The sequence below is a fragment of the Mustelus asterias genome, chromosome 24, assembly GCF_964213995.1.
Source record: "Mustelus asterias chromosome 24, sMusAst1.hap1.1, whole genome shotgun sequence".
In the NCBI taxonomy this organism is placed as follows: domain Eukaryota; kingdom Metazoa; phylum Chordata; class Chondrichthyes; order Carcharhiniformes; family Triakidae; genus Mustelus; species Mustelus asterias.
Window position 1 is genome coordinate 40407307 of NC_135824.1, and position 13241 is coordinate 40420547.

Genomic DNA, 13241 nt, shown 5'->3' on the forward strand with positions numbered 1-13241 from the left:
CAACTGGAATACTGTGTGCAGTTTTGGTCTCCTTATCTGAGGATGGATGTTTTTGCTCTGGAGGGAATGCAGCAAAGGGTTTACCAGACTCCTGGGATGGTTGGACTTTTGTATGAGGAGAGATTGAGTCAGTTAGGATTATATTCAGTAGAGTTTAGAAGTATGAAACCTACAGAAAGCTATAAAATTCTTAATAAGACTAGACAGTGTAATTACAGGAAGCAGGGGTCACAGGGTAAAGGGTAAACTTTTCAGGACTGAGGTGTAGAGAAATCTCTTCATCCAGTGAGTGGTGAGTCTGTGGAATTCACTAGAGAAAGCAGTTGAGGCCAAAACATTGTATATTTTCAAGAAGACCTTAGATATAGTGCTTGGAGTAAAGGGGATCAAAAGATATGAGGGGAAAGTGAGAACAAGTTACTGCACTGGATGAGCAGCTATGATCATAATGAATGGTGGAGCAGGCTCAAAGGGCTGATTGGCTTACTCTTGCTTTTATTTTCTATGTTCCGATGTCCATATTTTGGGAATTCAGTGACATATTTGGAATATTGGGGTTGTAAATGGGAACACGGGGTCTGGTTTGCATACCGCTTCATCTTACAACCCTTTTCCAGTTGCAGGTACTGGAACTGCAACTGAAACTTGATAATTTACTGATTGCGATTTATCCCTTGAATCTGTACTTGGAGTTAAAACCCAGGTGGGGTCATTGGGAGAGGGACTGCTACATGAGCTCAGATGTTCCAATTCTTGTGTTGCAGGTGCCTGAACTAAAATTTCAAGTTAATGATGCTGAGGAACAAGATTCGTGGCTCAGAACCCTGAATGAAGAGATTGGAAAAGCCAATAATAAAGAGTTTGATCAGGTGATTGTTTTCTATGTCATTGTGCGACGGTACACTAACCAGAGAGAGGTTGCTTCATTTAACATCATGATGGAAATAGGCGGCACGGTAGCACAGTGGTTAGCACTGCTGCTTCACAGCTCCAGGGTTCCGGGTTCGATTCCCAGCTCGGGTCACTGTCTGTGTGGAGTTTGCACATTCTCCTCGTGTCTGCGTGAGTTTCCTCCGGGTGCTCCGGTTTCCTCCCACAGTCCAAAGATGTGCGGGTTAGGTTGATTGGCCAGGTTAAAAAAAAAAATTGCCCCTTAGAATCCTAAGATGCGTGGATTAGCGGGTAAATATGGGGGGGTAGGGCCTGGGTGGGATTGTGGTTGGTGCAGACTCGATGGGCTGAATGGCCTCCTTCTGCACTGTAGGGTTTCTATGATTCTATGGGGAAGCTTTAGAAACAATAATCAGGAAAAATCAGCAGGCACTTGGAGTGGTTTGAGTTAATCAAGGATAGCCTGGATTTGTCAAAGGCAGATTGTGCTTGACTAATCTAATTGCATTTTTTGATGAAGTAACAGAGAAGATTGATGATGGGAATGCAAGTGATGTTGTCCGTAAGGCTGGTTAACAAAGTAGTGGCCATGGAATCAGAAATTCAGTGATAGTTTGGATAAAAAACAATGACTTAGGAAAGGAAGTGAGTGGAAGTGGTTGTTTTTCAGACTGGAGGATGGTAGACAGTGGCGTTTCCCAAAGGTCAGTGCTAGGACCACTGTTCTTGATTTATGTATAAATAACTAGGGTATTTGAGTAGAGAGTAAAATTTCAAAATTTACCCATGATTCCAGACTTGGCAATGTGGATGATACCAATCAACTGCAACAAGACATAGGCTAGCAGAATGGGCAGAAATTAGCAGATGAATTTAATGTAAAGAGGTGGAAGGTGATACAATTTGGTAGAAGACATGGGGAGAAGCAATATAGAAGTAATGGCACAATTCTAAAGAGTGTCTCGGGTCAAAGGACCTCAGGATGCATGTGAATTGGTCTATGAAAGTGACATGGTATATTGAAAGAATGGTTCGGAAAGCAGACAGGATCTTGAACTTCATAAAAAGAGGCATTGAGTACAAAAGCAACAAAGTTATGCTAAACCCTAATAAAGCTCTGCTTAGGGCACAACTTGAGACTTGTGTCCAGTTACAGTCAACACACTTTAGGAAGGATGTGAGGACCCTTGATGAGGTGTAGAGGGATTTGTGAGAATGGTTCTCGGGATAAGGGATTTTAGCTAGAAGGAAATAGATGGAGAAACTTGGATTGTTTACCTTGGAGCAAAGGAGGTTTGAGGGGATTTGATTGGCCGGGGGGTGGGTGGGGGGGGGGGGGGGGGTTTATGACTGGTTTCCCTAGATAGACAAGAAATATTCTTCAATTAGCTGATGGTACAAGGACCAGGAGATTTTAAATTTTGGACAGGGGATAGAAGGGGAATGTGAGGAAGAATTACACGCTGCCCTTGAGGGTGTTGGAACTGGAAACGATCAATTACTTTTAAAACGCATTGAATGAGTGCTTGAAGGAAATCACTCTGGAAGGCTTCTGGGATTGAACAGGAGTGTGGGACTGACTGGGTAGTCCCTGTAGAGCCAGCGTGGATTTGATGGTCTGAATATTCTCCTTCAGTTCCACAAATGACTCTGTGACTTTCAGGTGGAGAAATCAGCTTGGGGTTCAGTTATAGTAGAATCCCGCAGATACTGCTGAGCTCTGTATTATCCTCAGTTCAGACTAAACCAGCTCTTTCTACTAGAAGTGTTAGTGTTACTGAGATGATCCATATGACAACCAAATCTTTGCTGCTAATTTTGTATTAGTTAAGAACTTAACAGAGAAGATCTTACTGACTGACCTGAGATTGTTGTAGACTTCATGAGTCACTGCAGTTTGTGAAAATGGAGAATGACAGTGTGCTGTGATTCCAGCTTCACTTCCTGGTGAAATTTGGAAGCCACTGTTTCTAAGACATCACTGCAGAAGTTCCTCAAGGAACTCATTAGGCCCAATCACCTTCAGCTGCTTTATCAATGACCTGCCTTCCATCATAAGGTCAAAAGTGGGGATGTTCACTGATGACTGCACAATGTTCACCGCCATTTGCAACTCCTCAGATACTGAAGTAGTTCATGTCCAAATGCAGCAAGACCAACACAATATCTCAGCTTGGACTGACAAGTGGCAAGTAACATTCACACCACACAAGTGTCAGGCAATGACCATCTCCAACAAGAGAAGATCTAACCATCAACCCCATGACATTCAATGGCATTACCATTGCTGAAACCCCCACTAGCAAAATGCTGGGGGTTACCATTGACCAGAAACTGAACTGGACCAACCAAATAAACCAAATAAATACTGTGGCTACAGAGGCAGGTCAGAGGCCACGAATCCTACAGTGAGTAACTCGCTTCCTGACACCCAAAGCCTGTCCACCATCCACAAGGCACAAGTCAGGAGTGTAATGGAATACTCTCCATTTGCCTGGATTAGGACAGCTCCAACAATACTCGAGAAGCTTGACACCATCCAAGACAAAGCAGCCCGCTTGATTTCTACCCATTCCACAAACATTCACTCCCTCCACCACCAACAAACAGTGGCAGCTATGTGTACATTTACAAGATGCAGTACAGGAACTCACCAAGGTTCCTTAGAGAGTACCTTCCAAACCTACAACCACTACCCTCTAGAAGGATATTGGTAGCAGGTACCTGGGAACATCACCACCTGGAGGTTCCCCGTCAAGTCACTCATGGTCCTGACTTGGAAATACATCGCCATTCCTTCACTCTTGTTGGAATTCCCTCTCTAACAGCTCTGTGGGTGTATCTACACCCCAGGAACTGCAGTGGTTCAAGATGGTAGCTCACCACCACCTTCTCGAGAGCAACTTGGGAGGGACAATAATTGCTGGTCTAGCCAGCGATGCTCACATCCTGTAAGTGAATTTTTAAAAATTCTGTTAAAAAGTCTGTATGGAAGATGGGAGGAAAAAAGAAAACTAGGGAGAGAAGACCGAGTACCATACTAGCATTTTAGCCTTGGGCAGAGGTAATTATACAGGTCTGAGGAAAGAGTTGGCCCAGGTAGACTGGGCACAAGTAATTGAGGTAGGGCAGTTGAGGAACAATGGTGGATGTTCAGGGCGATATTGAATACTTCCCTGGCAGGAAGAGGAATTGTAAAAGGAAGAAAAATGTTCCATGGCTAAACAAGGAAGGCAAAAACTAGAGCATACCATACTGCGAAAGCTAGTGGTAAGCTGGAGGATTGGGAGAACTTTAAGATTCAGCAAAAGGCTACTAAAAATAAAATCAAAAGTGCTAAGATGAAAGGAAACTAGCAGAAAACCTAAACACTGATAACAAAAACTTCTCCAAGTGTGTAAAGAGGAAGAGAATAGCTGAAATGTTGACCTGTTAGAAGATGATCCTGGTGAGGTTATAATGGGGCACACAGGAGTGGCAGAGACACTAAACCAATGTTTTGCCTCTGTCTTTACAATAGAGAATAAAGAAGATTTTCCAAAAACTGCAGTTAATGCAGAGGAACTTGGTGCAATAACCATCACTAGGGCAAAGGTACTGAATAAACGAATGGAATTAAAGGCAGATAAGACTCTGGGACCTGATGGCCTGCACGCTAGGGTATTAAAGGAGGAGGCAGCAGAGATAGTGGATACATTGGTTGTGATATTTCAAAATTCCTTGGATTCTGGAAAGATCCCGGTGGATTGGAAACACACTAATGTGACGCCCCTATTCAAAAAAGGAGAGAGACAGAAAGTAGGAAATATAGGCCGGTTAGCTTGGCCTCTGTGGTGGGGAAGTTGCTGGAATCAATCATTAAGGAGATGACTGAGCATTTGGAAAGACAAAACTCAATCCACCATTGCCAGCATGGTTTTATGAAGGGAAAGTCGTGCTTGACAAACTTGCTTGAATTCTTTGAGGACAAAACCAGCAAGGTGGATAATGGGGAACCTGTGGATGAGGTACATCTAGACTTCCAGAAGGCGTTTGACAAGGTGCCCCAGAAAAGACTGATCCAGAAGGTGAGATCTCAGGGGATTAGGGGTAGAGAACTAGATTGGATTGAGGATTAGCTGACTGACAGAAAGCAGAGGATCTGGCTGGTGAGTTGTAACTAGCGGGTGCTGCAGGGGTCAGTCTTCGGACCTCAACTGTTTACAATCTATATCAATGATCTGCAAGCAGGGGCAGAGTGTAACAGAGCAAAATTTGAGGATGATCCTAAAATAGGTCGAAAAGCAGGCAGTGAAGAGGAGATAAAGATTTTACAGATGGATATAGATAGGTTAGGAGAATGGGCCAAAATTTGGCAGATGGAGTCTAATGTGGATAAGTGTGAGGTTGTCCATTTTGGCAGAAAAAATAGAAAGGCAAATTATTACCTAAATGGAAAGTAGATTCAAAATGCGTCCGGGCAGAGGGATCTGGGTGTCATTGTTCATGAACCACAGAAAGTCGAGATGCAGGTACAGCATGTAATAAAAAAGGCAAATGAGATGTTGGCATTTATTGCAAAAGGACTGGAGTATGAAAGTAGAGAAGTGTTGTTGCAATTGTATAGGGTGTTGGTGAAGCCACATCTGGAGTATTGTGTCCAGTTTTGGTCGCCTTATTGAGGAAAGATGTGGTGGCATTGGAGGCAGTTCAGAGGAGGTTCACCAGATTGATTCCGGGAGTGAAAGGGTTGATGCATGAGGAGAGATTAAATAGTTTGGGCTTGTACTCGCTGGAGTTTAGAAGGGTGAGAGGGGATCTGATCGAGGTGTATAAAATACTAAAAAAAAGTACTAAAGTAAATGTAGACCAAATGTTTCCTCTTGTGGGGCAATGTAGAACAAGAGGTCACAGGTATTGGTTGAGAGGTGGTTGATTTAAAACTGAGATGAGGAGGAACTATTTCTCGCAGAGGGTGGTGAATTTGTGGAACTCAATGCCCCATAGCGCGGTGGAATCTGAATCATTGAATGGTTTCAAGAAAGAGAAAGATATATTTCTGATTTTAAAAATGGGTTAAAGGGACATGGGGAACAGGTGGGGAGGTGGATTTGAGATCAGGGAGAGATGAGCTATGATCTCTGATTGAATGGCGGAGCAGGCTCGAAGGGCTACTTCTGCTCCTAATTCCTATGTTCCTATGAAAGATATAACTGCTGACTACATAATCATCCCAGGCAGCTGCTGTTCTTTTGCTGATGTTGAACTCCTAATTTGACCCATGCTTTTTCTTGGATATTTTCAACAATTTTTGCAGCAAAGAATCATAAACCCTGAAGTGCACTGATACGTAAAGCAGCTCAGTGCAGGGAATTGTGCCTGTGGTTTTCCAGGCAATGGATCACATATCACATCTGTTAGTCAGAACTGTTCTGCCAACCACCTGAATAATAACAGGTTTAAGGTACTGGGGGGTAGGTACAGGGGAGATGTTAGGGGGAAGTGTTTCACACAGAGGGTGGTGGGCGAGTGGAATCGGCTGCCGTCAGTGGTGTTGGTGGTGGAGGCAAACTCAATAGGGTCTTTTAAGAGACTCCTGGATGAGTACATGGGACTTAATAGGATGGAGGGTTATAGGTAGGCCTAAAAGGTAGGGATATGTTCGGCACAACTTGTGGGGCCGAAGGGCCTGTTTTGTGCTGTAGTTTTCTATGTTTCTATGTTTCTAATTTACTATAATGTAAGTCAACTTGAGGGTTAACAGTTAAGCAATGTGTTTGCGCCTAGGTTACGGTGGATGAAAAGAATTCTCTGGATCACTTAACACGCAACCGAGTAAAAATAAACCACAACCGAAGACCACCAACCAGGCAGCATCGGAAGGAAGTAAGTCAGCCAGGCATCAGCTATAAAATTAGATAGCTCCATGTTTTAAATCTGTAGCCAGAGCTGTGTCCCTCTCACTAGGAGATGGCGGTGAGCAAGTTGTGGGCCCCTACCCAGTGAGGGCTAAAGCCAAGTCCCCCATCCACTGGAGTTGTGGGAGGGGAGGGGGAGGGGATGGGATGGAAGCCAAGCGCAATTCACTGGAGTGGGGTGGGTGTAGGTAGAGGAAAAAACTTGCGTTAATTGATCAGAAATGGTGTACTCCATCCCTGTGCTTCTACTACTAAGGAGAAATCAAACATTTCCCTAGATTTGATCTTGGAATCGCAGATGACCCAAAACGTGCTTGGGGTGGTTTCAGAAGCGATAGCTTAGAATGTGCAAGTTAAATAGACAAGAATGACATACGACCCTTAACAGATCAAATAATGATTTACTGGTCCCAAATCCAGAACGGCACGGTGGCACAGTGGTTAGCACTGCTGCTTCACAGCTCCAGGGACCTGGGTTCAATTCCTGGCTTGGATCACTGTCTGTGTGGAGTTTGCACATTCTCCCCGTGTCTGCATGGGTTTCTCCGGGTGCTCCAGTTTCCTCCCACAGTCCAAAGATGTGCAGGTTAGGTGGAATGACCATGCTAAATTGCTCCCTAGTATTAGGGGGATAATGGGCTAAACGTGTGGGGTTGTGGGGATAGGGCAGGCTTGGGTAAGATGCTCAGTCGAAGAGACCTGATGGGCCAAAGGGCTTCTTTCTGCACTGTAGCGATTCTATGGAAATCAGACGAAAGGTGGAAGAAGTGGACTGACAGTGTCAGTCTTTTCTATCCTGTCTTTTTCAGCTTACCAAAATGTTAGTTGAAGCCAGCATGATTCCATTTTGAAAAACGTTCTGTTGTGTCTCCTTTTCTTACTCTTCTTCCAAAGCATGGAGCTGAATATTGAAGGTGTTTTCTTCAGTTTTAATTTAGTTTTGTTGCCATATTTGTGGCTTCCCCTGCTCAGCAACCCCATGATATGAACCGGGTATTTGGTGTGTTGCAATATGAATATTTTGGACCAGGTCTTCGTCATGTTGTTAAATTTCTTTGGAGAGATGGGAGGAGGTTAAGTTTTTTTGTTAGAAGTGAGAATTTTGCACAGATGCCTGAGATACTTTACACTGAACCGACAGATTTAATGTGGAACTAAGAATTTGTAATTCCGCACCTGCTATCCTAGTCAGTCACCACTTTGACTGCTACAGAAGTTCAAACATTTTGCACATGCACAGTAATTTACCTTTTAGCTAAACAAGTGCTTCCTCCAATTTCCTGTTCCTTGCTTTGAGCCGGTTATTTTTGAGCCTCTGGCTTTCCTGCTGTGTTTCTATACTGTCCTTTAGGGTGAATGAAAGGGAATGTAGAATATGTACTATATGCAGCAAGTACACTTGTAAACTGGCTAACTGTATACTGAACGTTGCTGCAGCAGCTGCCGTGGTCGTAATGTCTTTGAGCTAGTAATTCAGGGGCCCAGGCTCATGCTGTGGGACATGGGTTCAAATCCCACTACAGCAGCTGTTGAAATATAAAGTTAGTGTGTGTGTTAGACAGCAGTTAGTGTTATTTCATCAATTATTTATTATTCTGCCATATCCCTGATGGAGCCTGGAGTCCCAACCCTCTTCACCCTCCCATGAGCATGTGGTTATGGGGAATTCAGCTGTCAGCGTCTGCGCAATGCTGGCTGACGTTACAGGACTGCATTGCTGCTATTAAAATTCTTCAGGTCAGGGAGCATCTATCAATCCACATTTGAAACACTAACTCCCTGCTTCTCACCACAGATGCTGCCTTACTTGCTGATTTATTTTGCTTTCCGTGCTGCTTTTGTCATGTTGCTGTTGTTTTTCTTGTACTTAAGTGTCATAAGGTTAAAGAATATCAAGGTGATTAAAGGTTATCTTTGTATCCTAGGTAGCCATTGCGGTGTCTGGTGGAATGCAGAGACTAGAGCTCGGAGCTCAGAATCTTACTGTTGAAGATTCAACAAGTGAAGAGCAGTCAAAGGAAAAGCCCAGTAACCAACCCAACAAGAACAGACCTATTCTTATGCCTAAAATCAAACCCAGGTTGGAAAAGAAAGGAGAGGGTCCATTGACCGAGGAAGGAGAGGGTCCATTGACTGAGGAGGGAGAGGGTCCATTGACTGAGGAAGGAAAGGGACTATTGGCCAAGGAGGGAGAGGGTCCATTGACCGAGGAGGGAAAGGGTCCATTGACTGAGGATGGAGAGGGTCCATTGACTGAACAGGGAGAGAGTCCATTGACCGAACAGGGAGAGGGTCCATTGACCGAGGAGGGAGAGGGCCCATTGACCAAACAGGGAGAGGAGCCATTGACCAAACAGGGAGAGGGCCCGTTGACCAAACAGGGAGAGGGCCCATTGACCAAACAGGGAGAGGGGCCTTTGACCAAGGAGGGAGAGGGTCCACCGGCCGTGGAGGGAGAGGGTCCACCGGCCATGGAGGGAGAGGGTTCACCGGCCATGGAGGGAGAGGGTCCACCGGCAATGGAGGGAGAGGGTCCACCAGCCGAGGAGGGTGAGGAGATGTCAGATCTATCTTGTGCCATAGAAACTGTTGCTGATTGCCAAGAAAGTAAAGGTGAATCTGATTTCCAAACAGAAGTATCTTCAGATGCAAAGGTAACAGAGAAACAGTCATCTAAAATAAACAGTAACAGCTCACTAAACGGAGCAAATCTAACCAGAGTGAAATGTGCTTCCTTGGGAGATATCTTATCAGAATCTAAACAACAAACAATATGGAAGCAATTTGATTCTCATTGCGACCATCGCAAGAAGAAGAATGTGGAAAAATTGGAAGGTGAAATAGCTTTTCAGCTAAAAGTAACAGAGGAACTTCTCCAACAAGCAGCTGGTGAGCAACATCATCAGAGCAATATCACCAAGGACAGCTGGTCAGCCAGGAGTGCGGCACACTTTCTGAATGAAGCCATGGCTAAATGGTCTGAAGCTGACAAAGTCTTGCAAGAACTTAAAGGTTTAAAGGAATTATGCAACAAACCCGAGACTCTCACTTTGGAGGAAAGAGAAAGACGTAAAAATCTGTTGACTGTGTACAGAAGGAGCGTGCCTTAGCCTGATTGTGTAACTAGGGAATGGCGATACAAACTGGGTGCTTGGTGAGTTGCAATATGAATATTTTGGACCAGGTTTCCTGTATTCTGTTAAAATGCTTCGGAGAGATGGGAGGGAGGGTCTATTTTTGTTAAAGGTGAGAATTTTGCACAGATACCTGAGATGTTTTACAATGAAGGAACAAGATTTTTGAAAAAAAGCAGTTTTTCAATGTGGAACTAAGAATTTGTAATTCCGCGCCCGCTACCCTAGTCAGTCACTAGCTTGACTACTACAGAAAGTCAAACATTTTGCACATGCACAGTAATTTGCCTTTTAGCTAAACAAGTGCTTCCTCCAATTTCCTGTTCCTTGCTTTGAGCCGGTTATTTTCGAGCCTCTGGCTTTCCTGCTGTGTTTCTATACTGTCCTTTAGGGTGAATGAAAGGGAATGTAGAATATGTACTATATGCAGCAAGTACACTTGTAAACTGGCTAACTGCATACTGAACGTTGCTGCAGCAGGTGCTGAAGGTGAAGCTGTCCAGGTCAGTGAGAGAGGAGAATCTTGTGTAGTAGGTAGGCAACAATGATCAGGCTCATCCACAATTAGAAGGAAATTAATTGCAACATTCTGTAACATTGAAATGTGAATGTAGAATCACTGATTTGTTTTTACCATTCAGTATTTGAGTTGCCACAAATATTCACTGTATTTAGATTAACTGCATCGTCCAAATACAACATTTGTACTTCTGTGAACTCCTGTTAAAATAATTTTTACTGCCAGTATTAATATTTATGCAAAAAAAATGACTTTGCCTTAGTATTTACCCAGTGGAATGTTTTTATATCCTGCCTATTAACACAGGCTTATTGCTTTATTTATACTTTAACCATGTTTATATTTTTCTGTAACAAAGGATTCATGCCATGGAATAGTACAAAGCACTTCACAATAAAATGGCATTCTGGTCTCCTGTGAAATCAATCTCTGTTACATTTATTCCACTCACTGACTTACCATATGTAGAATTTTATAGGTTTCATGCGGCTGAAATGTGATGTAAATTATTCATTGTTTAGTCACTTTGTTTTGACCCCACTTGGCCCCACTCGCCACCACCTGTTCCCCTTCTACATACCCTGGCCAGAGATATTTGAGTCTCTGCGGTCAGGTTACAATTGTCTATAAACTAATTGTAGAAACAGTCATGTTCCCACCAGCTTGCATCCTCTGGGACAAAAAAAAACAAAGCTAGCTTCTCAACTTCTTTCAGGCTTGCTGTGTGAGTGGGATATTATTTGTTGTTCACTAATATCTCTCACAGCTCTGGTAAGCTCTGGGTACAGAGTAAAGCTCCTCTTACTCTGTCCCAGTAATATCACCTCTCATTCATAACTCACAATTGCATTTGTGTGAGTGTTTCCACAAGCCTTGCTTGTGTCCTAAATTCCTTCTGATGTTTCTGGCCTCTTTCCCTCATCCTCCAAATCAGCAGCACCATCCACGCCTACTTCCGTGACGCTACAGTATTCACGTCTCAATAGTTTATTGCCCCCTTCACAACATAGAATCATACGGTACAGAAGAGGCCCTTTGGCTCATTGAGTCTGCACTGACACGCGAGAAACACCTGACCTCCCACCCAATCCCATTTAGTAGAATTTGGCCCATAGCCTTGAATGTTATGATGTGCCAAGCGCTCATCCAAGTACTTATTAAAGGATGTGGGCAACCCGCCTCCACCACCCTCCCAGGCAGCGCACTCCAGACCCTCACCACCCTCTGGGTAAAAAGCTTTATCCTCACATCCCACCAAGATATTTTATAAGTATATTATGGGTAACCTGGGAAAGAGTAGGGCCCATTAGAGACCAAGGGGACAATCTGTGTGTGACGCCACAGGACATTGGAAGGGTGTTAAATGAATACTTCTCATTGGTCTTCATTCAGGAATACAAGAATGTAGCAACAGAATTCAGGAAAAGAGACTGTGAGGAACTTGCAGAGTTTGACGTAGGAAATGGGGGAGGTATTGGAGGCTCTGACGGGCTCAAAACTGGACAAATCCCCAGGTCCGGATGAATTGCATTCCAGGCTGCTTGGAAGGCGAGGCAGGGAATTGCACAAATTTTTAATTCCTCTCTGGCCACAGGGGAAGTCATGATGTGGAGATGCCGGCGTTGGACTGGGGTAAATGCAGTAAGAAGTCTCACAACACCAGGCTAAAGTCCAACAGGTTTATTTGGTAGCAAAAGCCACTAGCTTTCGGAGCGCTGCCCCTTTGTCAGGTAAGAAACATAGAAATATAGAAAAACTACAGCACAAAACAGGCCCTTCGGCCCCACAAGTTGTGCCGAACATATCCCTACCTTTTAGGCCTACCTATAACCCTCCATCCTATTAAGTCCCATGTACTCATCCAGGAGTCTCTTAAAAGACCCTACTGAGTTTGCCTCCACCACCACTGACGGCAGCCGATTCCACTCGCCCACCACCCTCTGTGTGAAAAACTTCCCCCTAACATTTCCCCTGTACCTACCCCCCAGCACCTTAAACCTGTGTCCTCTCGTAGCAACCATTTCCACCCTGGGAAAAAGCCTCTGAGAGTCCACCCGATCTATGCCTCTCAACATCTTATATGCCTTTATTAGGTCTCCTCTCATCCTACGTCTCTCCAAGGAGAAAAGACCGAGCTCCCTCAGCCTATCCTCATAAGGCATGCCACTCAATCCAGGCAACATCCTTGTAAATCTCCTCTGCACCCTTTCAATCGTTTCCACATCCTTCCTGTAATGAGGCGACCAGAACTGAGCACAGTACTCCAAGTGGGGTCTGACGAGGGTCTTATACAGCTGCATCATTATCCCCGGACTCCTAAACTCAATCCCTCGATTGATAAAGGCCAGCACACCATACGCCTTCTCAACCACCTCCTCCACCTGCGGGGCTGATTTTAGAGTCCTATGGACCCAGACCCCAAGGTCCTTCTGATCCTCTACAGTACTGAGAGTCTTTCCCTTTATATTGTACTCCTTCATCCCATTTGACCTGCCAAAATGGACCACTACGCATTTATCTGGGTTGAAGTCCATCTGCCACTTCTCCGCCCAGTCTTGCATCCTATCTATGTCCCTCTGTAACTTCTGACATCCCTCCAGACCATCCACAACCCCACCAACCTTCGTGTCGTCAGCAAACTTACCAACCCATCCCTCCACTTCCTCATCCAGGTCATTTATGAAAATGACAAACAGCAAGGATCCCAGAACAGATCCCTGGGGCACACCACTGGTGACCGACCTCCATTTAGAAAAAGACTCATCTATACCCACTCTCTGCCTCCTTTGGGCAAGCCAG

The 13241-nt window shown here is 44.4% G+C and overlaps 1 protein-coding gene across 1 annotated transcript in view; it reads left to right on the plus strand.

Moving 5' to 3' along the window:
• The window catches only part of LOC144511329 (uncharacterized), a 92078-nt gene extending 81217 nt beyond the window's left edge, over positions 1-10861 (plus strand). The window contains exons 4-6 of the mRNA XM_078241597.1: positions 765-869; positions 6658-6756; positions 8714-10861. Coding sequence (XP_078097723.1) covers positions 765-869; positions 6658-6756; positions 8714-9898 — 1389 coding nt within the window. The 3' untranslated portion in view covers positions 9899-10861. The remainder of the gene's footprint in view (positions 1-764; positions 870-6657; positions 6757-8713) is intronic.
• Positions 10862-13241: the final 2380 nt, after the last annotated feature.